The following is a 23,239-nucleotide window of genomic DNA, read 5'->3' on the forward strand; positions in this document are numbered from 1 at the left end:
TAATCCTAAACCAGGAACCGGGAGTCTCTTCCGGGTCTCCCACGCAGGTATAGGATACCAAGGCTTTGGGCCGTCCTCCACTGCTTTCCCAGGCTACAAGCAGGGAGCTGGATGGGAAGCAGGGCTGCCGGGATTAGAACCAGTACCCATATGGATCTTCGCACATGCAAGGCGAGGACTTTAGCTGCTAGGCTACCACACTGGGCCCTAACTTTTTTTTCTTTAGCATTTACTTGAAAGGCACTGGTACAGAGAGTGGGGAGGGAAAGAGAGAAAGAGATCTTTCATCCACTGATTCAATCCCAAATGGCCACAACGGGTAGGCTGAAGCCAGGAACCAATAGCTCCATCTAGGTCTTCTATGTGGGCGGCAAGGGCCCTGACAGCTGGGCCAACTTCTGCTACTGTCCTGGGTACACTACCAGGGAGCAAGATTGAAAGTGAAGTAGCCAGAGAATCAGTGCTCTGGTAGGTGGGGTCTTAACCCCCTCATCACAACACCTGCCCCCATATGCAAATGTAACTGAGAGCAGATAATAAATGCAATATAGCGCAGAGCTGTGCACATGACCAAGACCATGGGGTACCTCGGCTCCTCATCACTGAATGCAGAGTGGGACTCACTGGGAACCTAAGCCACCAACCTCATCACTAACCAAGACGTAAAATTATTTTACAACAAAGTCAACAAAAAAAGTTTTCTAATAGATGAAACCGGCAATGATCTCTAGTAAGATAACTCAAAAGTCAAAGTCAGGGTCTTCTGAGGCATACCACCTGCCAATCCTTACTACCTAAGGGCCTTCCTGTTCGCTGTCTGGCAGTGCTGGACTCAGTACACGGAGTCAATAATCATATAGGTGGACTACTGACTGGTGGTCAACAGCCAATGTTTAACAGTGTCACACTTTTAAGGACTGAGGGTTCAGTAGGCACAAGGGGGGGGTGAGGAATTTACATTTCAACACCAAGAGCGGGTCTCCTTTCCTTGGTCTGCTAGCTCTCACTGCCTGCCTAGGGAGGAAGCACCTCTCTTTGCTTTAATGTATAATCAATTATTCTCATTCAAATGCTATCCATCAGTTGTCCTAGTTTCCCTTCTCTGGGAGTGGGTAGTGTAAGCCTTAACTGTTTGCTTGTGCATCCTGGAGGCTTCCTCCCTAGACCTACCAAGCTGCTTTCACCTGCCACTTCACTCAGGGAAGCCCAGTTCATTTATCCTGCTGCCTTCCCTGTGCGAAGGCGGGGGTGGGGCTGGGGGGGCGGAGATGGGCCTGTTCCCTACTGTTTCACTGAGGAAACTGCTCGCTGAGAGATCACCGTGTGGTTGGTTGGTACACAGAACTGTGCAGCCCAGCTGTCCCAGGGACCTGCCTCCCCGGCCCCTGCAATCTGACTACAAGCAGACTTGTCCAGTTACACTCATCACCTCACCTCCCAAGGAAATCAGTCCAGACCATTCAAAGAGCTCAAGCAAAAGCACTGGAGTATCCTGCCCATGTTCTATTTTACATTTTGAAATAATGAGTAAAGCAGAAATCAGGTGACAAAACTGTGTTAACTCAAACAGGTCCCATTACTGTCAAAACAAAATGAACTCAAATGTCTTCTTAGCACATATCAGTTGCTATAGCTCTATAAATATTTGTTTACTGCAACTTTGGAATTCTAATATTAAATCCACCATTCATTCCAGCATGTAACCAACTAATAAAGAAGCATTAAATGCTAAGATTTTTGGGGAAAAAATGTCTTGTTTCCTTGTAATCCTATCCAGCATGTAACAAGCTAATAAAAATGTACAGATATTAAAGGGTATGCTACAAAGTTTCCCAAGGAATTCAAGGGACCAAAAAAAATGCTAAGAACTCCTAACAGTAGCTTCTACATTAAAATTTAAGAACACTGGAATCCTGATTCAAATTCTGACTTGTATGGCTTTTCCCAGTGACATTAACATCTGATTCACAAAGCTGTTTTAAGACTGTGCAACACTGGGCCCAGTGCGGTAGCCGAACAGCTGGAAGTCCTTGCCTTGCACGCGCCAGGATCCCATATGGGCAATGGTTCTAGTTCCAGCAGCCCCACTTCCCATCCAGCTCCCCGCCTGTGAGATGGGAAAGCAGTAGAGGACAGCCCAAAGCCCTGGAAACTTGCACTAGAGTGGGAGACCCAGGGGAGGCTGCTGGCTTGGGATCAGCTCAGTTCTAGCCGTTGCGGCCACTTGGGGGAGTGAATCATCAGATGGAAGATCTTCCTCTCTGTCTCTCCTCCCCTCTGTATATCCGGCTTTCCACTAATAATAAAATCTTTGAAAAAAAAAGAGTCTTTTATTTTTTTAAGATTTATTTATTTTTATTGGAAAGTCAGATGTACAGAGAGGAGGAGAGACAGAGAGGAAGATCTTCCGTCCAATGATTCACTACCCAAGTGAGCCACAACGGCCAGTGCTGCGCCGATCCAAAGCCAGGAACCAGGAACCTCTTCCAGGTCTCCCACACGGGTGCAGGGTCCCAAAGCATTGGGCCATCCTCAACTGCTTTCCCAGGCCACAGGCAGGGAGCTGGATGGGAAGTGGAGCTGCCGGGATTTGAACCGGCGCCCATATGGGATCCCGGGGCATTCAAGGCGAGGACTTTAGCCGCTAGGCCACGCCGCCGGGCCCAAGACTCTTCTTTAAAAAAAAAAAAAAAGGCTGTGCAAGATAATGCCAAAAGAAAGTGGTATATGGGGAGTCTCTCCCTCCTCTTTTGAGAGGCACCCCACCCCCTGGCTTTCTCTCCTGAGGTGCTTTCCCCTTCCCTCGCCCTTCCCTGCTCAGCTGGTCTGTTCACCACCCAGCAATGTTAAAGCCTGTCCAGCACAAATGCACTTGGAAACAGGCTACTGGAAGGCGAGTTGTTTCTTCAGGCTCACGCAGCAGCTTATATCTGAACTTGCACCTCAACTTCTACATAAGCTTGTATCTAAACAAGCAACGCTGCTCAACTGGCCTCTAGAACTATGCAATTCAAAATACTGCTCCAAGATGTGATACGGAAGATTGAACCACAATAAAAAATCAGCATAGTGCCACTCCCATCAATGACAAAGTCCCACCCTAAAAAAAAAAAAGAACTTAGAAAACAAACAGATAGGCAGAGGCCGTTTTCAGGAGTGTTTCCCGTCCTCACTCTTATCCCATGCTCTCCCAAGTCATGGAACTAACAAGACTGCTCCACCGACAGTGTCAGAAAAAGGCCAGCTCCTCATTCAGCGATAATGAATGCAAACAGGCATGTGATGATTCAAACTGCAAAGCATGCGACTCCACATGTGATGTAAGCACTGCTCCAGCCCAGGCAATACACATATGTCAACCCAGTCTTCCTCCACCTCAGTAAGCTCACCATTAATCAGGCTTGCTTTTTCTAAATAAAATTTTTTTTAAGATTTATTTATGTTTACTGGAAAAGCACATGTACAAACAGGCAGAAAGATCTGCCATTTGCTGGTTCACTCCCCAAATAGCTGAAACGGCTGGAAATGAGCCAATACAAACTCAGGAGCCAGAAACTTCTTTCGGGTATCCCACATCAGTACGTTATCCAAGGCTTTGCCCCGTCCTCAGCTGCTTTTCCAGGCCTTAAGCAGGGAGCTGGATTGGAAACAGAATTGCTGGGACACAAACTGGCCCCAATATGGAATGCTGGTACTTGGAGGCCGAGGATTAGCCAGTTGAGCCATCATGGGGCAGCAGGCCCCTAACCAAGCCTTTTCAATATTTAATCACATTTCCAAGAGAACACAGATTTTTTTAAATAAATCAATTCTCGGTATCTGCTGATGCGGTGAACAGAATTTAAATTATTGCTATATTTGTCTTATCTTTAATTTAAAAGCAGTTACAGGATATTCCATTGTAAATCCTAAAGGACACTGCAACATCACAACCATTAAAGTAAAATAACAGCGCTGCATCTTTCATTTCTTTAAAAGGCAGCAAATGGAGAGTTGTTAATTACCTGAGTACAATTTGTGTGCTTTTTGCTTGAAAATGACAAGCAGGTTCAAAATGTTCCAAAATGAACTGAGTCAGAATTCACTACTAACTCTGTCCCAGCACTGGGACACAGCAGGGTTGAGCAGCTGCTCCCAAGGCCAGCATCATCCCCAAGTGCTGGTTCAAGGCCCAGCAGCTCCACGTCTGAGCTAGCTCCCTGGCAGTGCGCATGGGAAAGTAGCAGCAGAGGACCCAAGGGCTCAGGCTTCTGCCACTACAGGGGAGACCCTGTGGCACTCTGAACTGCTGGCTGTTGACTTTGGCTTCATCCAGCCCTGGCCGGTGTGGTCACGTAGGAGGAAAGCAGTGCATGCTAAGTCACTGCATATCCCTGCTTCTCTCTCCAGCGCTCTCTTTTGATATTTACTTATTTCAAGGAATTCACTACCATCACCCAAAAGGAAGAAATGGACTTCTCTCCGTGACTGCTTCCTCGTCTCTTCCCCCCTTCATTCTTTCCCAGAGGACACGCCCACAGCCCCACACAACCTGGCCCGCTTCATTTCTTCTCAGTTGTCAGCAGGTTTGTTGTCACCACGCCAATCAGTGGAACTGTTGCCTTGGCCTCAAGTTAGTGTCCAAGTGTAAAGTCACGTCCACATATTAACGATACCATATTCAGGCAGCAGGTGTTAAAACATGGTTTCAGAAATGAAAAAAAAAATGTTTACTTAGTTAAAACCATGCTCTAACATTAATGGGACCATCGTTTTAAATCTTAGGTTGGACAGAGTCCTTACAAAACATTACCAAAGAGTTTGAGAGGGTGGAAGGAATCTATTTGCTACTAATTCTGCTTTTAGCCTACATGCCAAAGAGAAACATTAGTTAAGGTTATCTTGTTCCAACTCCTTTTATTCTATCTTACAGCATACCGATCCAAAAGGAAAATAAAATTGGGTCTGGTGGCGCCGTGGCCTAGCGGCTAAAGTCCTCGCCTTGAAAGCCCCGGGATCCCATATGGGCGCCGGTTCAAATCCCGGCAGCTCCACTTCCCATCCAGCTCCCTGCTTGTGGCCTGGGAAAGCAGTCGAGGACGGCCCAATGCATTGGGACCCTGCACCCGCATGGGAGACCCGGAGGAGGTTCCTGGTTCCCAGCTTCGGATCGGTGCGTACCGGCCTTTTGCGGCTCACTTGGGTAGTGAATCATTGGACGGAAGATCTTCCTCTCTGTCTCTCCTCCTCTCTGTATATCTGACTTTGTAATAAAATAAATAAATCTTTTAAAAAAAAGGAAAATAAAATTAAGCTTACATTCATTTTTACAGAGTATTTGTTTCATACCATTTGGTCCTGTCTTGCAGGAAGAATGCAGACATGAATTCTATCTCAAAATGGACACTGAGTATTTCATCTTTAATGCTGTTTCCTGTAAATGAATTCCTTCCACCACAGAAGTGGAAGCCTTTCCTGAAAGCAACGGAAGCCAGTGAGCTCTCGTCTACAGTCCCAGTCAACACAAGCCCACCTTGGATGACGGGTTACACCACAAATACCCGACCGAGCTGCTAAATGCAGTTTACTGGTGAACTTAAGCTGCTCTTCTACTACAGGGCGCTCAGCAGACTCCACGCATACACCTGTGTTCCCGAGAGTGTTCTACCACGTGTCACAGTAGCTAACCAAGATCATTGCTTTCCCTCCACCCACTACCTACCCTCTCAGACAGCTGTGAACAAGGACAGAAATAGTTTTTTTTTTTCTTTCAACATTACAATCAAGCAAACTTTTTTGCTTTCCATAGGTCAACATCCCAATGATAAAGTGGGGACTGCTATCCACCATGCATGAGTCACAGTGCCAAATGAAGTTATTATTACTGCTCGCCCGAGGCCCTGAGGCCATGTCATTACAAAGAGCTATGTAACAACGCAGCCAGAACAGGAAGCCACCTTTGTCGCAGGATATCAGAAGAGGGGACTGAAATAAAGTGACAGAACACATGAAATGTCTCTTATGTAATTTTAATTGAAGCATTACTATTCATTTTTAATTCTCTCTTATAAGCACCAAATTTTAACATCTAAATCAACTGGGGGGGGGGGGAGAAACACAATCAAGACCTTCCCTCTGAAATGAAACGATGCTCATTCCTCTAATACCGAAAATGTAAAGTCTACCAAAGTCAAAATTTAAAAAAAAAAAAAAAAAGCCCACACAGAAATAAAATAACAAAAATCACATTCTAGGGGTCAGTGCATTTCGCAGTCTCCACTGTGCTGTCTAATCATCCTTCGCTGACTTTCCAAGAAAAATAACACCCTAGGTCATCAAAATATACACTTTCCATTGTTTGGTTTTCTTTTTAAATTAAAAACAACGAAAAAACAGCAAAGTTGAAGAAATTCACAATTCACTGCCTGACTCATTTGGATGGCATGTACAGCACGCGGCGGTCAGGAAGGCTAGCTGCAACAGACACACTGGGGGGGGGGGCTATGGATCACTCTTCAAGGCTTCGCTTTCTTCCACACAGTGTAAAACACCCACCTGGCGAAGGGGTCAAGGAATCAAGGCAGCACAAAGAAGGGCTGAGAAGCTCTCCCAGCGCCTCGGCCCGCCGGCCCGTGGAGAGGAAGACGGAAAAGCGCAAGGGCGCAAGGACCCTGTCAGCTGACCCTGCTGCTGGCCGCCCAGGAGAGGCAGGCAGCACAAGACAGCGGCCCATTCCCCAAATGCCAACAGCTGGGAAGGTAGTTGGTGCCAGGTGCGGGTGTCAAGGCCGCCCAGCAGGCAGAGCACCCCTACTCACGCCCGGGAAGTGGGGGGGGGGGGTTCCCGTGCCACCTGCCCCGTGCCAGGCTCGCTCGCCGTCTGCCCCAGCGTCACAGCAATAAAAGGCGGACTCGGCTGCCACGCAGGCGGAAGCCGCTGGCCACACACTGCACCCAGCCTTCCGGGCAGGAAACGCGGGACAGAATTCCGGCAGACTTCCGGTTCTCCGCAGGCCTTTTTTCTTTCTCAGGACTAAGCCTACTATTTAAGCGGAACCACTGCAGAGCGCTCAAGGTACCTTGGCAGCTCGTGGCCTCGCTCTAGCCTGGGTTCCCACGTACCTGGGCAGCGGAAAAACCCGATTCCAGCCACGACAGGCTGCAGGCAGGGGCGGTGAGGGTGCAGCGGCCATGGGGAGCGCTTCTGCGCAGGAGCACTTCTCAAGCCCCTGCTGCAAGTCTCCCAGGAAGACTGGGAGAACAGACTCCCGGGTCCCACCTCCAGCGCTTGTGATTGGGGGCTTGAGAAGGCACGTCCCTAACCGGTTCCCAGCTCTCCAGGGCTCCCGGCTGGGAACGCGGGCCAAGCCACACCCCGGAACCGGAAAGGGGCGGGCTAGCAGCTGAGCGCTGGTTTCGTTCTTTTAAAGTGCTAGGTGCGGGGAAGGCAGCCAAGCCCGAGTTTGCCTTTCCTGCCTTACAGGTTCCACTTCGCGATCAGAGCATGTGAGACAAAGGATACAATTCCAAGTACGAAGGGACACAGACGATCTCCTTTGAGAACTCCACAGGACAGTACAGGCGGCCGAGCTGTTCTTCGTAGAGCGACAGGGCTTCCGTCAAATTCACACAGTTCCCCTAAATCAAGAGAGAGAGGAGAGCACGTTAGGCAGCCAGTGCCAGTGAGGGGGCCCCTCCTGCGAAGCGTGGTGGCAGCCTGAGAGCAAAGTCCACCTTGGAAAACGAACTACACTGAATTCTCTTTATAGCCGCATTAGATCATTACCCTTGCACCTCCACACCGGGCGGTTTAGCAGATTCATCTACATAACCCAATCAAGGTGGGATTTTCTCAGCAGCGGGCTTCACTGTGTAGAGGATGAACTGTCCCATTTCCCACAATGCTTTCCACTCCAGTCCCCCTAGGACTCACATATTGGCAGAGGACTGGACTCACTCTCCATGCTTTCCCCTAAAACTGCTTCAAAGAACTAAAAGAATCAAAGTTGAGTCAAGATATTTATACTAAGGATACTCACACACACACACACACACACACCCTTGCACTCCTTGTCAAAAACTTTCTCTTGACTTAATTGTTTTAAATTTTTTTCTTCCTTTTCAGTCTGTCCATTTTCGCTCCCAAGTTGGGACAGGGGCTACTGGGAAGCTTTTCATTTTGAGCGATCCAGGGAAGAGACAGCAAGCCTCACACCTTCAACTTCCCAGCAGCTGATAATCTAGATGTGGCAGCTGGAGCTGCAGCAGCCACCCTGAAGCCAAGAGGAAGAGGCGAATCAGAGCGGGGGGGGGGGGCACAGACACATGGCAGAGCTGCTTAAGGAATGCAGCATTTGCCCAGCTCCAAAGCAGCACCTCTCAACTCTTAATGAGCACATGGGTAATGATAAATGATACTGGAATGCAGGTTTGGATTCAGGAACAACTCTGTCAGGACGTACCATCATCTCAGCGCAAATTCCTCCAGGCGCTTTTCATGACTGACTGATACAGAAAACAAATGTGCCAGTGCTGTGGTGCATTGAGTAAAAACCACCATTTTCAGTGTAGGGATCCCATATGGGCGCCGGTTCTAATCCCGGCAGCTCCACTTCCCATCCAGCTCCCTGCTTGTGGCCTGGGAAAGCAGTCGAGGACGGCCCAAGGCTTTGGGACCCTGCATCCATGTGGGAGACCTGGAGGAGGGTCCTGGCTCCTGGCTTCAGAACATCTTGGCTCAGCTGCAGCTACTAGGGAGTGAACCAGCGGATGAAAGATCTTTCTCTCTCCTCTCTGTAAATCTGTCTTTCCAATAAAAATAAATTTTAAAAAGCAGTCAAGTGCCAAGTAAAATTATTTGCAGATAAAGGCAGCTTGTGATGTAAGAAATCCTAAGAAGGGTATCGCAAAGCCAGGCAGCTGGCCAGCCCAGGCCTAGAGGTTAAAAAGTGTGTTGAGAGCCGACTCTCCCATTTGCTCAGCATGACGTCATCCCCCCATGTCAGGCTGTTCAGTAACCCATCATCTAGGCTCCTGCAGTGGGATCCGGCCAAAGTGTCCTCTGCCAGCATATAATTTGGTTTCAACATCAAGTTCACCATGAGAGCATATAAACAGCACATGTGTAATTTAAGCTTCACAAATAGAAAACACTGCCTGTTTGTTTTGAGAACACATCGCCACTGGGTAATCTAGAGACCGGAAATGCCACCAAGGTGCACAACTACGTCTTCCTTGCATGGCTAAAGCTGACAGCATGCATTGTCTCTCTGGTAAGCAGATCTAGAAGGACCTCCTGTTGGAGGATGTGCTAACAATGTGGGAAAAGGCCACGTTGTTCCCTCCCAACACCGCCAGGGGGCAGTGCAAAAAAAAAGGAAAAAACACAGGGAGGCGCAGAGAGAACCCCTCTACCTACAAGACTGCAGGGTGGGAAGCAATAGAGAAAGAATTCACCACAGATGGAGGCTCTAAATAAGCAAGCGAACTGTGCTACAATTCACTTTGCTGTAGGTTGAATGGAATGGCAAGATTTTTCTTTTTCAGAAACAATCACAAGGGCAGGGTGGGCTACAGGAGAAAAATCTTTCAACAAGGAATTGAGGACCCAGCTCACGTGCGAGCGACAGGTGCAGCAGGAGTGAGGACACGCCCAGGGGCCCCAAGTCAGCAGCTTTGGTCACAGAAAGTTCCGCACACACTGTTGGAACTTTACTTCCTTCGATATCGTTTGCATCCTTGCTGAAGTGAGTTGGTGTCTATTATTTGTTTGAAAATTTAAAAAGAAAAAGGTAGATAAGAAAAACGTTTCTGTAACAAGCTTTTCATCAAGCTCAAAGTAGACCTAGTGAACATGATGATTTAGGAGTGGCACGAGATGATGAGGTGGGGAGGATGCTGAGGGGGGCTTGCCTCGAGAAGGCGGCAGCCATCAGGAAAGGACACGAACAGCTTCAGGCTGGAAGGGGGCAGGAATCCGCTAGCATTTTGCATCACAATTTACACGCATGTTACACGCACTCTTTGTACACAACAGGTAACCTACCCTGTCTTTCTCCAGACAGGGAAGTCATCAAGTCTTAGGACCTGACTCCTCATCACACACAGGCAAGTTGTCTTCACTTCAAAATCTCACGGCCCCGCCGGGCCAGCCATCATGCAGTGGCACGGCCAAGCAGCCACGGCGACACCACTAACATCTCCACCTCACCACCGCGTGCAAGCCAGTGCAGAATCATGAATCCACCCACGACGTGTATCCTGCCTTTCACCTTACTCCAGCTCTAAGCTGCCCAACCAAGGCCACGGCAGAGCCTTGGCCATGTCCCGAGCACGGCACGTAGCAGAATCATCAGCATCGACATGTTCTCAAACTACGCTGCTTCTTGCCTTCCCCACTGCTTCCAGACAGGCAAATACCACTCCCTGCACGCGGCTCTCACTGTGGCACACTCAAGTGTCAAACATCTGGGGAGACTCCTGCCTGCTGGCGGACTGCCTGCTCTGTGCCTGTAACTGTAATGAAGGCGGCCACGGACAACACAGTAACCTGTTCCTCTTTGGAGCAATTCTGGACAAAGAACACAGACTCAGGCTTACATACTGAGAAATTTTGGTAACAAACAGTTGGCAAAGTCAAGTTACCAAAGCCTGCATCATTAATGCAAATGAACCGGCTGCAGTGGTGTGTTTTCAAAGATTTACTTTTTTTTAAAAGATTTATTTATTTTTATTACAAAGTCAGATATACAGAGAGGAGGAGAGACAGAGAGGAAGATCTTCCATCCGATGATTCACTCCCCAAGTGAGCCGCAACGGCCGGTGCTGAGCTGATCCGAAGCCGGGAACCAGGAACCTCTTCCGGGTCTCCCACGTGGGTGCAGGGTCCCAAAGCTTTGGACCGTCCTCGACTGCTTTCCCAGGCCACAAGCAGGGAGCTAGATGGGAAGTGGAGCTGCCGGGATTAGAACCGGCGGCCATATGGGATCCTGGCGTGTTCAAGGCGAGGACTTTAGCCACTAGGCCACGCCGCCAGGCCCAAGATTTACTTTTTTTAAATGTAAAATGCAGTTTTTTAAAGTGAATTAGACACACAGAGAGCTCTCCCACCCGCTGATTTACTCCTCAAATGGCCGCTAATGGACACAGCTGAGCTGATCCGAAGCCAGGAGCTTCTTCCCGGTCTCCCACACAGGTGCAGGGTCCCAAGGCTTTTCGACCGTCCTCTCCACTGCTTTCCCAGGCCACAAGCAGGGTGATGGAAGGGGAAGTTGAGCAGCCAGGATATGAATTGGCACCTCTATGGGATTGCAGCACATGCAAGGTGAGGACTTTAGCCACTAGGCTACCTCACCAGGCCCAGCTGCTCCACTTCTGGGCCAGATCCTTCCTATTGTGCCTGGGAAAGCAGTGGAACATGGTCAAGTCCTTGGGTCCCTGCCACCCACATGGGAGACGTGGGAAAAAAAACCTCCTGGCTCCTGGCTTCTGAGCAGCTCAGCTCAGCTCAGGCCACTGCTGCCATCTGGGAAGTGAATCGGCGAATGGAACACCTCTCTATCTCTCCGTCTGTCTGTAAAATCAGCCTTTCAAATAAAATATATAAAAGAAAAAGAAAGGGAGCAAAAAACACGCACTAACAAAAAAGCCCAACTCATTGCAGCATCTGAACGGCTTTTACATCATGCGACTGCTGCTTCCCTGCCAGGCGGGGTAGATGGCAGTTTGGGCTGTGTAGGGGACACCGCAGCCCCCGCAAGCACAGACACTAGGTCAGCCATGAGCACACGGAGACGAGCAGGCGGTAGACCCGCAATGCAGCTCGCAGATCCCTGCTCTAGAATGCCAAGTCCGAAACACGTTTGGGAAACTTGTTTCTAAGTATCTATTACAGGAAAAGCATACGCGTTGGTACACAGCCCCGCCTTGGGCTATTCCAGGCGTCTCAGCCCTTCGGCCAAGTGCAGGGCCAGCACCGCATAGGGGGCTCGCGGGCAGCGGGCAGCCCGGGAAGAGGGCACGAGCCGGCCAGGGGGATGGGCCCAGGCTCCCTCAGACCGCTTCACTTGCTTTCAGGGTTATCAATGCCCGGGCCATAACCAAGCTAGGCTACAGTGGGCTTACAAACCCTAACTCGGGAACACAAAGATAAGATCTCTACCTGCTTGTGACACTGTAGCACATGGATGTGTCTTTCCCCAAACAGAAAGAAAGTTGGCCAGGAGGTGCAGTGCCCTGGACAGAGCCCGAGAGGCTCGCGCAAAGCACACGGCCACACTGGCTTCTAAAACAAAGCATCTGGGGGCCACGGGAACCAACTGCGTGTGACAGCCTCTGTTGTAAGTACTGCGGAGGGTATGATTTTTATATAGGAAAAAACATAACCTTTAAACGTCCTTCTGAAACTAAAAGGGGAAGAACCACAGTTTGCTTCCATCTAGTGGCCGTTTTTGACCACACAGGCTTTTCAGCCGGGAACCCACAGCCTAGTGAGAGTGATGACTGCAGTCTTTGTCTCCCTCTGGTGGCAGCAGCTCATACTGCAGCAGAGACCAGGATGTTTTTGAAGGGTGTAAAAAGAATTTTTTTTTTCATTAAGTATACCTATTTATAGGTATAGTTGTATAATCTGAAACATGTATATCATCAGGGTAACGGCCATTCCCACCTCCTTAAATATTCCCAGCTCTGTGTGTCTGGAACCTTTAACCCGCAGGACAAAGCCATTTCCTAAAAGAGCATACTTCAATGTTGCTGTTTTACCCTCATGACAGACATGAACTCCAAGAATCTTCACTGACACTTTCAAATGACAACACTTCCTTGAGCTTCCGGGGGAGGGTGAGCAGCCCACCCACCTGTGTGAAGTACTTCCCATCCTGCTTCAGCACCTTCATCGACAGGTCAAGAATCAGCCTGAGAAACTCCCATGTGGAATCTGGAGTCAAAAAGAAAATAGCATGTTATGAATATGACTTTTCAGTCATCAAGAATAGCATGCAAAGTCAAAGTCACCAAACTCCACTAAACAACAGAAAGAAAAGAAAGGAAGAGGGGCTGTGAGTGCTAGGCACACGGGTGGGTGCAGTGCTGCAGGGGGCAGGCCGCTGCCTGGGATGCCCACGTTGCACAGGAGCACCGCGCTGGGCCCTCCTCCCAACCGCCGATCCACTTTCCTACCAGTGTGTACGGGAAGGCAGGAAGGGGATGCAGCGAGCACTTGGGCCGCTGCCACCCCCACAGCTGGCCCAGGTGAAGCCTCTGGCTTCCGCCTGGCTCAGCCCTGGCTGCTGACACTATTTGGAGAGTCAAACAGAGCACGAAAGAGCCCCCTCCCTCCCTCCTCTTTCAGGTAGAAGGAAAAAAGAAACGCTTGTTTTTAAAAACACACACACACACACACACACACAGCTACACAGCTGCTACGTCACACGCACACTGACACACACCAGAGGTCCCACTCCAACGGGCCGCCCTGTGTCAAGAGAGATTCAGCAGAAAGGCAGTGGTGGAAATGGAAACAAAATAGCCCAAGCGTTGGACAGCCTGGGACCAGACCCGATAAGCTCAGCAACAAGTCAAGGTTATTCAAAAGCTTAACACGGAAAATAGACCAGCAAGGAGCATGCCATTTTCAAATGGAAGTGATCTGTTTTTACATAGAAAAGTCATAAATTTACCTCCCCCCCAAACAAAATAAAGATTAAAAATCACTTAGATAGATAAATTATAAAACAATGCAATGCCTCAGTGGAGTCCTTCTGAGTCATTTTTACATGAACATTTGTTTCAAGTGACTGAGTTCATTTGGTAGTAGAAGAGTAAACCCAAGGCCGGCCATCTATCCACCACAGGCCTCGGCCGGGTGCTCTTGGAAGAATGATGAACTTCATCAATGAAATAATGCCTGAGGTCCCTCCCCCCGCCAACCCCCTGCACGGTGCCAAGACAAGCACCCCTGTGGAGTTTCCTAACTCACAGAACCCACCAGAACCTACCCTCTTCTGGAGACGTGGAGATGGGAACGGCTGTCAAATCGTTAATCACATAATCAAACTCTCTCCCTTCCTTGGCGTACCTCTTCAGCACTGGAATACAGTCTTCTATTAGAACCTTCCAGAGACAAGAACAAAGCACAGCGTCAGCAGTAACACAGAGAAGCCAAGGAAGAGGCACGCCGCAGGGAGCCCACCACACCCGTCTCAAGGGCCGGAAGGAGTTTCATTCTGGTCTCTGACCTTGAACATGAAGTGATGAGTGCATGTTTCATGATTGTTGATTTCAGGCAAACTACCACCCTACAGATACTACTTTTATCCCATTATGGAGAGGCTAAGATACAGCATGCCCCAAGGCACACAGTAAGAGATTGAGCAGGAAGTACTATCTGAAGGCCAAGTTCATAGATTCTAATTTATATCACTTTTTCTACTACTATCTCCATTCTAATTTTCTTTTAAACTAGGTGCTCAATAACTTGGTGATTTGCTGACTTGGGTTTTTTTTTTTTTTTTTTTTTGCATCTTATCTTTCTGCTTTTTTAAAGATACAATTATTTATTGGAAAGGCGGAGAGACATATCTTCCATCCACTGCCTCACTTCCTAAATGGTTACAACAGCCGGGGCTGCTCCCAGCTGAAGTTAGGAACAAGCAACTCCATTTAGGCCTCCCACATAGATGGCAGGCGCCGGGCACCGGGATCAGAGGTGAAGCAGCTGAGGCTCAAACTGTCACTCGTTATGAGACAGATGCTGACTCTGCAGGCAGCAGCGTAACAGGCTGTGCCACAACGCCCCTCCTTTCTAAATGTTAATCTATGTTTTTCAATTTTCTTTAACCTACTACCCATAATGAAGCGGCAGCATCCACCACAGGGTCACCAAAGAGAGCAGCACAGCAGTTAGGGACTGCAGCTCACACCCCGACCTTGCAGGACCTGCGGCCAAGCTTCAGCACCCTCCGGCAAACGCAGGCCAGAAGCAACCAACAAAGCAGTGCAGAAAGGGCAGCAGGCACACACACAGCCTGACGGTTACAAAGCTGCAGGGCCACCAGCCGCCCGCATGCCAGTGCCATGGAAACACACCTGGGAGGCAGCGGGTGGCGAGTAGTTCCGTCCCCGCCACACTCCAGGGACTTGCACCAACAGCTAAGCTCCCAGTTTCAGTCCAGCCCAGGTGTAGAAGTAAACAAGAGCTTTCTCTCACTCTCTTAAATATATAAATACAAACTTTCCGGGGGGGGGGGGCCTTGGCGACGTGGTGCAGCCGCTTAAGCTGCCACCTGTGACACGAGCATCCCGTGTGGGCGCCAGTTCGAGCTGCTCGGCTTCTGCTCCAGCTCCCTGCAAAGCCACCTTTGAAATCAGCACATGGCACAAGCACTTGGGCGCCTGCCACCTGCGAGGGAGATCCAGCTGGAGTGCCCAGGCTCCTGGCTTTGCAATGATCCAGACCTGCCATTTGCGGCCAACTGGGGAGTGAACCAGCACATACAAGATCAATCAATTCCTCCCTCTCTCGGTCTTTCAAAGAAAAGTTTTCAAAAAAAGAATTAAAGATAAATCCGAGAAATTAGTGTGGTTTTTTTACATGACACACTGCTATGAGTGGTGTGATGGAAACTGACTGGATCCAACCAGGGAGGATTATCCCACTGTCTAGTATTACCAGAGCGGTATTGGTAACTCAGTAGCTGTCATGGGTCAACTGCTACGGTGTCACAGCATCTCATTTTAGTTCATTACAGCCTCAAAGTGCAACAGGAGTGGGCCCGGCGCCGTGGCCTAGCAGCTAAAGTCCTCGCCTTGAATGCCCCGGGATCCCATATGGGCACCAGTTCTAATCCCGGCAGCTCTACTTCCCATCCAGCTCCCTGCTTGTGGCCTGGGAAAGCAGTTGAGGACGGCCCAATGCTTTGGGACCCTGCACCCGTGTGGGAGACCCGGAGGAGGTTCCAGGTTCCCGGCTTCAGATCAGCGCGCATCGGCCGTTGCGGCTCACTTGGGGAGTGAATCATCGGACGGAAGATCTTCCTCTGTCTCTCCTCCTCTCAGTATATCTGACTTTGGAATAAAAATAACATAAATCTTAAAAAAAAAAAAAAAAAGAACACATTTGTGTAGCAGGGGCTGGGCGCCCTAACCCCAGGGGGCCAAGGGAAAAGTCACGTGTACTTTGCCGTTCAGCAGCCAGCACTGCAGGTGGCAGTGCATACAAGCACCTGTGCCCTCCCCTCCCCAGCCTAGGACATTGGCCCTCTTGCGAAGTTGCTCACATCTGTTGCTAATGTCATCACAGGAATGTCCTGGGCCACCACCAGGGGTGAAGTGCCTGTACTGCCTTACAGGCCCGCTGCCCTCCGAGAGAGTACTGCTTCATAGCCTTTCTAATCCGTTTTAAATTTAGCTAGGTTCATTTGCAAGTTTTAAGTCATAAGGGCTTTTGGTATTATTGAAGGGATTAACTCCCTGTCACGTCTTTCACTACACCTTTGTCTACTCTGCCTTCTGGCTTGCTTATGATAATCGAGGCCATAAATTATGTCTAAGTGTCTCGGGTTTCTTTAAAATATTTTCCAACTCCAAGCATAAATACTCTAAATTTTCGCAAACATACTACTTCGGTATCTAGAGCTTAAGCCCCTGAAATTCCTATTTCGAAGGCTTCTGTGTAAATAGCTGTGTTCTCACCCAGGTGGATGGTCTAGTTTGCTGGCATGGCTTACACAAACACTCCTTCCAAAGGCAGTGCAAAGCACTCGAGCTCCTCTATTTGCTTGTGAGCAGGAATGCACAATCAGATCTTGTCAAGCTCCCGTGACATTGTTATCCATGAGCCTACCTCTGGATGACACTTCCTACTGCATTAAGGAGCCTTACACCAAATTAGCAAAACAGAACAAGTCTCCCTTCACTATCATTACTTTCCAAAGTTTCCAAGGCTATTCTTAACATAGTTTTACAAATGAATTTTAAATGCAATTGGTCTTGGACCAGGCTCGATAGCATAGTAGTTAAAGGCCTTGCCTTGAATGCACCAGGATCCCATATGGGCACCGGTTCTAATCCTGGTAGCCCTGCTTCCCATCCAGCTCCCTGCTTGTGGCCTGGGAAAGCAGTCGAGGACGGCCCAAAGCCTTGGGACCCTGCTCCCGTGTGGGAGACCCAGAAGAAGCTCCTGACTCCTGGCTCCAGATTGGCTCAGCTCCAGCCATTGCAGTCACTTGGGGAGTGAACCATCGGACAGAAGGCATTCTTCTCTGTCTCTCCTCCTCTGTGTATGTGACTTTCCAATAAAAATAAATAAATCTTAAAAAAAAAAAGCAGTTGGTCTAATTGTAACCCCCGCACACACTGGCTTTAGATTCTGATCAGAATCATTTAAAATTGAGAAGAAATGAACACCATGCTGTAATTCCATCCAAGGAGCCTAACATGCCTCTGCAATAGTCAGAATTCATTTGAGTGTCTTTTAATAAGAACATAGGGCCAGAGCTCTGGCATATGTAGGTTAAGCCTCCACCAGTGGTGCCGGCATCCCATAGGGGCACCAGTTTACGTCCCAGCTGCTCAACTTCTATCCAGCTCCCTTCTAAGGGCCAGAGAGGCAGCGGAAGAGGATGGCCAAAGTCCTTGGGCCCTTGCACGCACGCGGCAGACCCAGCAAACACTGCCAGTGTCTTTCCGCTCTGTAAATCTCACCTTCTGAAGTTTAGTCCTAGGCATTTTAACTTGATCACTTAGTCTGAACGGCTTTCTTCCCACCTCTTTGTTCCCTCCAAACTACATAGCATTTGGCATCCAAAAAAGAACTGTCATTCTAATCACTTAACCTAGTGCTTACAAACTAAACGGATTTTCTAGCAAAGTTCCTTACATTTTCTAAGCCCTTGATCAGCTGTAAATAATTTTATACTAGCTTCATTTTCCAGTTCAAAATCAATATTTGAATACAATCAGCATCCTCATCTTGGTTCAAGTTCAAGTGCAATTGTTTTTGTCATTTATATTTCCCATTTTACCGTTTACTACAGATTGATCATTACATTTCTGACAATTACTTTTTTTTTAAAGATGTATATTTATTATTAGTGGAAAGCCGGATATACAGAGAGGAGAGACAGAGAAGAAGATCTTCCATCCGATGATTCACTCCCCAAGTGACCACAATGGCCGGTGCTATGCCGATCCGAAGCCGGGAACCAGGAACCTCCTCCGGGTCTCCCACGCGGGTGCAGGGTCCCAAGGCATTGGGCCGTCCTCGACTGCTTTCCCAGGCCACAAGCAGGGAGCTGGGTGGGAAGTGGAGCTGCCGGGATTAGAACCGGCGCCCATATGGGATCCCGGGGCATTCGAGGCGAGGACTTTTGCCGCTAGGCCACGCCGCCGGGCCCAACAATTACTTTTTATTAAAATACATGCAGGCACTTTCTCCTACACTGCAATTTTATTTTTGCAACTTTATTATTTGCCATCCTGGGTACTCCATTTCCTAGCCCAACTTCCTGTTAATGCACACACTGGGAGACACCAGCTGACAGCTCAAGTCCTTGGGCCCCTGCCACCCACGTGGGAGACCCAGATGGAGCTCCTAGCTCCTGCCTTTGATCTGGCCCAGCACCAGCTGCTGACGCCATTTAGCAAATGAATCAACAGGGGGAAAAAAAAATCTCTAAAAAATTTTTTAATGGATGACTATCTAAATATACTTAATTTGTCTATTAATTTTTTAAAAGATTTATTTATTTTTGTTGCAAAGTCAGATATACAGAGAGGAGGAGAGACAGAGAGGAAGATCTTCCATCTGATGATTCACTCCTCAAGTGAGCGCAACGGCCAGTGCTGCGCTGATCAGAAGCCAGGAGCCAGGAACTTCTTCCAGGTCTCCCATGAGGGTGCAGGGTCCCAAAGCTTTGGACCATCCTCGACTGCTTTCCCAGGCCACAAGCAGGGAGCTGGATGGGAAATGGGGCAGCCGGGATTAGAACCGGCACCCATATGGGATCAAAGTGTGTTCAACGTAAGGACTTTAGCTGTTAGGCCACTGCGCTGGGCCATAACTTGTCTATTAAGTTTTTTAAAAAGCCTATTTGTTGGGAGCAGAGGGATGTTCCAAAGGTGTCTTAAGTGTTATGTCACTCATTCAGTTTCTCCTTCAATCCACTCATATAAATTACATTGCCAGATCTTAAAACCTCCTACCCTTTGCGTTTTGGGACTAAATTTTATTTAGGTATAGTGCAGGAATCTTTGGATAAGTTACCAGACTTTTATTTACAAACTGTGCACATACATAAACTCAGTTTTTACTTTTCTTTGTATAGTGCCTTCATTTTACTGAGGCCATGCTAATCATAAAACAGAGGAACACAGAACATTCACTATCCTAAAAAATGCTCAACAGAAAAATTTATGTTTCAAATGGTGAGCAGCCATAAAACCCCTTTTAAAAAAAACATTTTATTTATTTGAAAATCAGAGGTACAGAGAGAGACCTTCCACGCACTGCTTCTCTCCCTGCACAACCGCAGCAGCTGCGGGTGGCCAGGCTGAAGCCAGGAGGCTGGAGCTCTTTCCGGATCTCCCACGTGGGGACAAGGGCAAAGGCACTTGGGCCATCCTCTGCTGTTTTCCCAGCAGGGAGCTGAACCAGAAGTAGAGCAGCCACAACTGCAACAGGTGCCCATAGAGGATAGATACTTGTCGCAGGCGGCCTTAGCTTTACAGATGCCACAACTGTACCACAAGCAGTATCTCTTTCAAGCACTGTAATGCTCAAGGTGATCTGTGTCTAACCCCAGCAGCAGCCAGCTGGCACCTCCACAGAGCTCATCTTGAGAGCTGCAGAAGAACTCGGCTGCAAAGGGATTCTCCACGCTTCCTCTGGTGCCTGTGCTGTCCCACGGAGGAGAAAGAAGAGGATGCATTAGGGCACCATCGTCCTCAAGGGCTGCTTTCAACAAGCCAGCTGTGATGTGCCACTGTGGGTTGATATTACCGATGGGCTTACCAACAGTCAAACAGTCTTAGAATACATACCTTTGGGATACATGCATATGAAAACATGTGTGTGTGCGCGCGTACACACACACACACACACACACACACTCATTCCTTCTCCCTTGACTGTCTTAGTCACCATCTGCCTTTGGTGCCCTGACTTCAGGTTGGCACCCTTCTTACAGCTCAACAGACTGCCTTCCCAGGCCATTAATAAAACACTCTATGGAGGGCCTGCTGTGGTAGTCTAGTGACTAAAGTCCTCACCTTCCATGCAGCAGGATCCCATATGGGCGCCGGTTCTAATCCCGGCAGCTCCACTTCCCATCCAGCTCCCTGCTTGTGGCCTGGGAAATCAGTAGAGGACGGCCCAAGGCCTTGGGACCCTGCACCTGCATGAGACACCCAGAAGAAACTCCTGGCTCCTGGCTTCGCATCGGCTCAGCTCTGGCCATTGTGGCCACATGGGGAGTGAACCAGAGGACAGAAGATCTTTCTCTCTGTCTCTCCTCCTTTCTGTAAATCTGACTTCCCAATAAAAATAAATATTTTAAAAAGTTAAAAAAAAATTTCAAGGAATTACAAGGTAAGGTTATCATGGTACAAAACATGCTTTGAAATTCAGTTTTTTCGTAATATACATTTCGCATGAACTAACCCCTCCTAGGGGTTGCTCCAAAGTAATCTTTTAGCTACATTTCCATTAACATTTTGGAGTAGCCCCATACATACAAGATTCTGTTACAATGCATACATGCTTCCTCTCTGGCTCTAACAAGCATCCTAAATATAGGAACCAAACATATGCACTCCCAAAACAGAATATAAAGCAGACCTCAAAGAACGTCATCATTGGTCACCTCTCCAGCACAGTATAACGTTGGACAAAAACTACTCATTAGCAGGGGCTATTCCTTTCCCAAACATTCTGATAATAAATACCTTCCAAGTGAATATTAAACTCCTTCCGAAAGAATGCAACTCAAAGAGATTATTCAGGATACAGAGATCTGAATAGTGTGTACCAGGGCACAAATAGGCACCTGACATCTTTCCTATACATTTCAGTGCTATTCACTCAGAGAACCTGGAGTTGGCACTTTCCTTATTACCTGTACATCTTCAGTCATAAATAAATACAAATCACGGGGCCCGGCAGCGTGGCCTAGTGGCTAAAGTCTTCGCCTTGAACGCCCCGGGATCCCATATGGGCGCCGGTTCTAATCCCGGCAGCTCCACTTCCCATCCAGCTCCCTGCTTGTGGCCTGGGAAAGCAGTCGAGGACAGCCCAAAGCCTTGGGACCCTGCACCCACGTGGGAGACCCGGAAAAAGTTCCTGGCTCCCGGCTTCAGATCGGCTCAGCACCGGCCGTTATGGTCACTTGGGGAGTGAATCATCGGATGGAAGATCTTCTTCTCTGTCTCTCCTCCTCTATGTATATCTGACTTTATAATAAAAATAAATAAATCTTAAAAAATAAATAAAAAATACAAATCACACACATAAAAAGATAAGCCATTTATCTTCTAATTTGATTTAAAGAAGGTACAATTCCAATCAATAACATACTACTTATATTATCAGGTGACATAAAAATCCGTTACCAGCAAGGAGAGTTACCTGGTAGCAGTCTCCGCTGAGATTGTCCAAGACGTCACCGCAGGTCTTGCGCATGTACTTCTTACACCCATCAATCACCATTTGGTCAATGTCCAAAAGGGTTAAGGGGAATCTGGACAGACCGAAGAACTCGGAAGCAGTAACACTTTTTTGTTTTTGACAATACATTTTGTCCATGATCTTCTTTGAATACCAAACCCCTTATATGAAAATAACATACTATTCACATAATTTGTATAGTTTAAATCACTCCTATAGAATACCTAATACAGTACAAATAGGTGTTGTTGCAGTATATTAACAAACAATGGAAAGATGCTAATTGTTTTCAATATTTTCCTTTATAATTCCTAAAACGATTATCTGAAAGGCGGAGACGGAAAGCAAGATCTTCCATCCACTAAGCCACAGTTGCTACGCAGGAGCAGACTCAGCCAGCAGCCTGGGAAGCAGCCAGCAGGGAGCTGCGGTGGGCAACAGCTGGAACTGGAACCCGGGCAAACCGAGATGAGCCCAGAGCCCCAAGCGTGGCTTAATATTAATGCCAGCTGCCCACCCAGAGTGTTTTCTTCTCAAGTGAGTATACATGACTTATTTGTCTACTGCAACTAACTTGAGCCTTAGGACACTTTATATACATACTGTATTTCAATAACATGCTTTTTAAAAAGACACAAGAGAAGGAAACAAAAGAGGGCCCAACACAATGGCTCAGTAGCTAAATGCTCACTTTGCACGCCTGGGATACCAAATGGGTCTTGATTCCGGCCCCAGATGTTCCACTTCCCATCCAGCTCCCTACTAGTGCCCTGCGAAAGCAGTTGAGGATGACCCAAAGCCTCGGAACCCTGCACCCACGTGGGAGACCCAGAAGAGGCTCCTGGCTCCTGGCTTCGAATTGGCACAGATCTGGCCATTCCAGCCGCTTGGGGAGTGAATCGACAGATGGAAGATCTTCCTCTCTGTATCTCTTCCTCTTTGTTTATCTGACTTTCCAATAAAACTAAAATAAATAGGGCCCGGCGCCATGGCCTAGCGGCTAAAGTCCTTGCTTTGAATGCACCAGGATCCCATATGGGCGCCGGTTCTAATCCTGGTAGCCCTGCTTCCCATCCAGCTCCCTGCTTGTGGCCTGGGAAAGCAGTCGAGGACAGCCCAAAGCCTTGGGACCCTGCACCCGTGTGGGAGATCTGGAGGAGGTTCCTGGCTCTTGGCTTCGGATCAGTGCAGCACTGGCCATTGTGGTCACTTGAGGAGTGAACCATGAGACAGAAGAGTTTTCCCTCTGTCTCTCCTCCTCTGTGTATATCTGACTTTGCAATAAAAATAAATAAATCTTTTTAAAACATAAATAAAATAACAATTATTAAAAAAAAAAGACACAAAAAAACCCACAGGACTTAGTTTCTTATACAAGAAAGGATATCTCCACCATAGTGACCATCTTTGGTTTCAGTTTGACAATTTCACATAATATGCCTCCATCGCCACCGCCCAGGATCAGCACATCCTTGTCAGTGTAGTCTTCCTTCCCACTGCCCATGATGGCTCGGGTATATGCCAAGTCACTCTCCGCCAAATCTAGAGGGGCGACACGATACAAGATGGTGAGTCTGCTCTAACACGTACCAACTCAACG

At 48.2% G+C, this 23,239-nt stretch overlaps 1 protein-coding gene across 1 annotated transcript in view; it reads right to left on the reverse strand.

The window, feature by feature from the left end:
- Positions 1-5,992: 5,992 nt before the first annotated feature.
- SMS (spermine synthase) overlaps positions 5,993-23,239 on the reverse strand; it is a 44,932-nt gene continuing 27,685 nt past the window's right edge. The window contains exons 6-11 of the mRNA XM_058659207.1: positions 23,025-23,181; positions 21,601-21,688; positions 13,976-14,090; positions 12,836-12,915; positions 7,501-7,616; positions 5,993-6,534 (exon numbers count right to left, since the gene is read on the reverse strand). Coding sequence (XP_058515190.1) covers positions 6,495-6,534; positions 7,501-7,616; positions 12,836-12,915; positions 13,976-14,090; positions 21,601-21,688; positions 23,025-23,181 — 596 coding nt within the window. The 3' untranslated portion in view covers positions 5,993-6,494. The remainder of the gene's footprint in view (positions 6,535-7,500; positions 7,617-12,835; positions 12,916-13,975; positions 14,091-21,600; positions 21,689-23,024; positions 23,182-23,239) is intronic.

Source organism: Ochotona princeps, chromosome X, assembly GCF_030435755.1.
Source record: "Ochotona princeps isolate mOchPri1 chromosome X, mOchPri1.hap1, whole genome shotgun sequence".
In the NCBI taxonomy this organism is placed as follows: Eukaryota; Metazoa; Chordata; class Mammalia; order Lagomorpha; family Ochotonidae; genus Ochotona; species Ochotona princeps.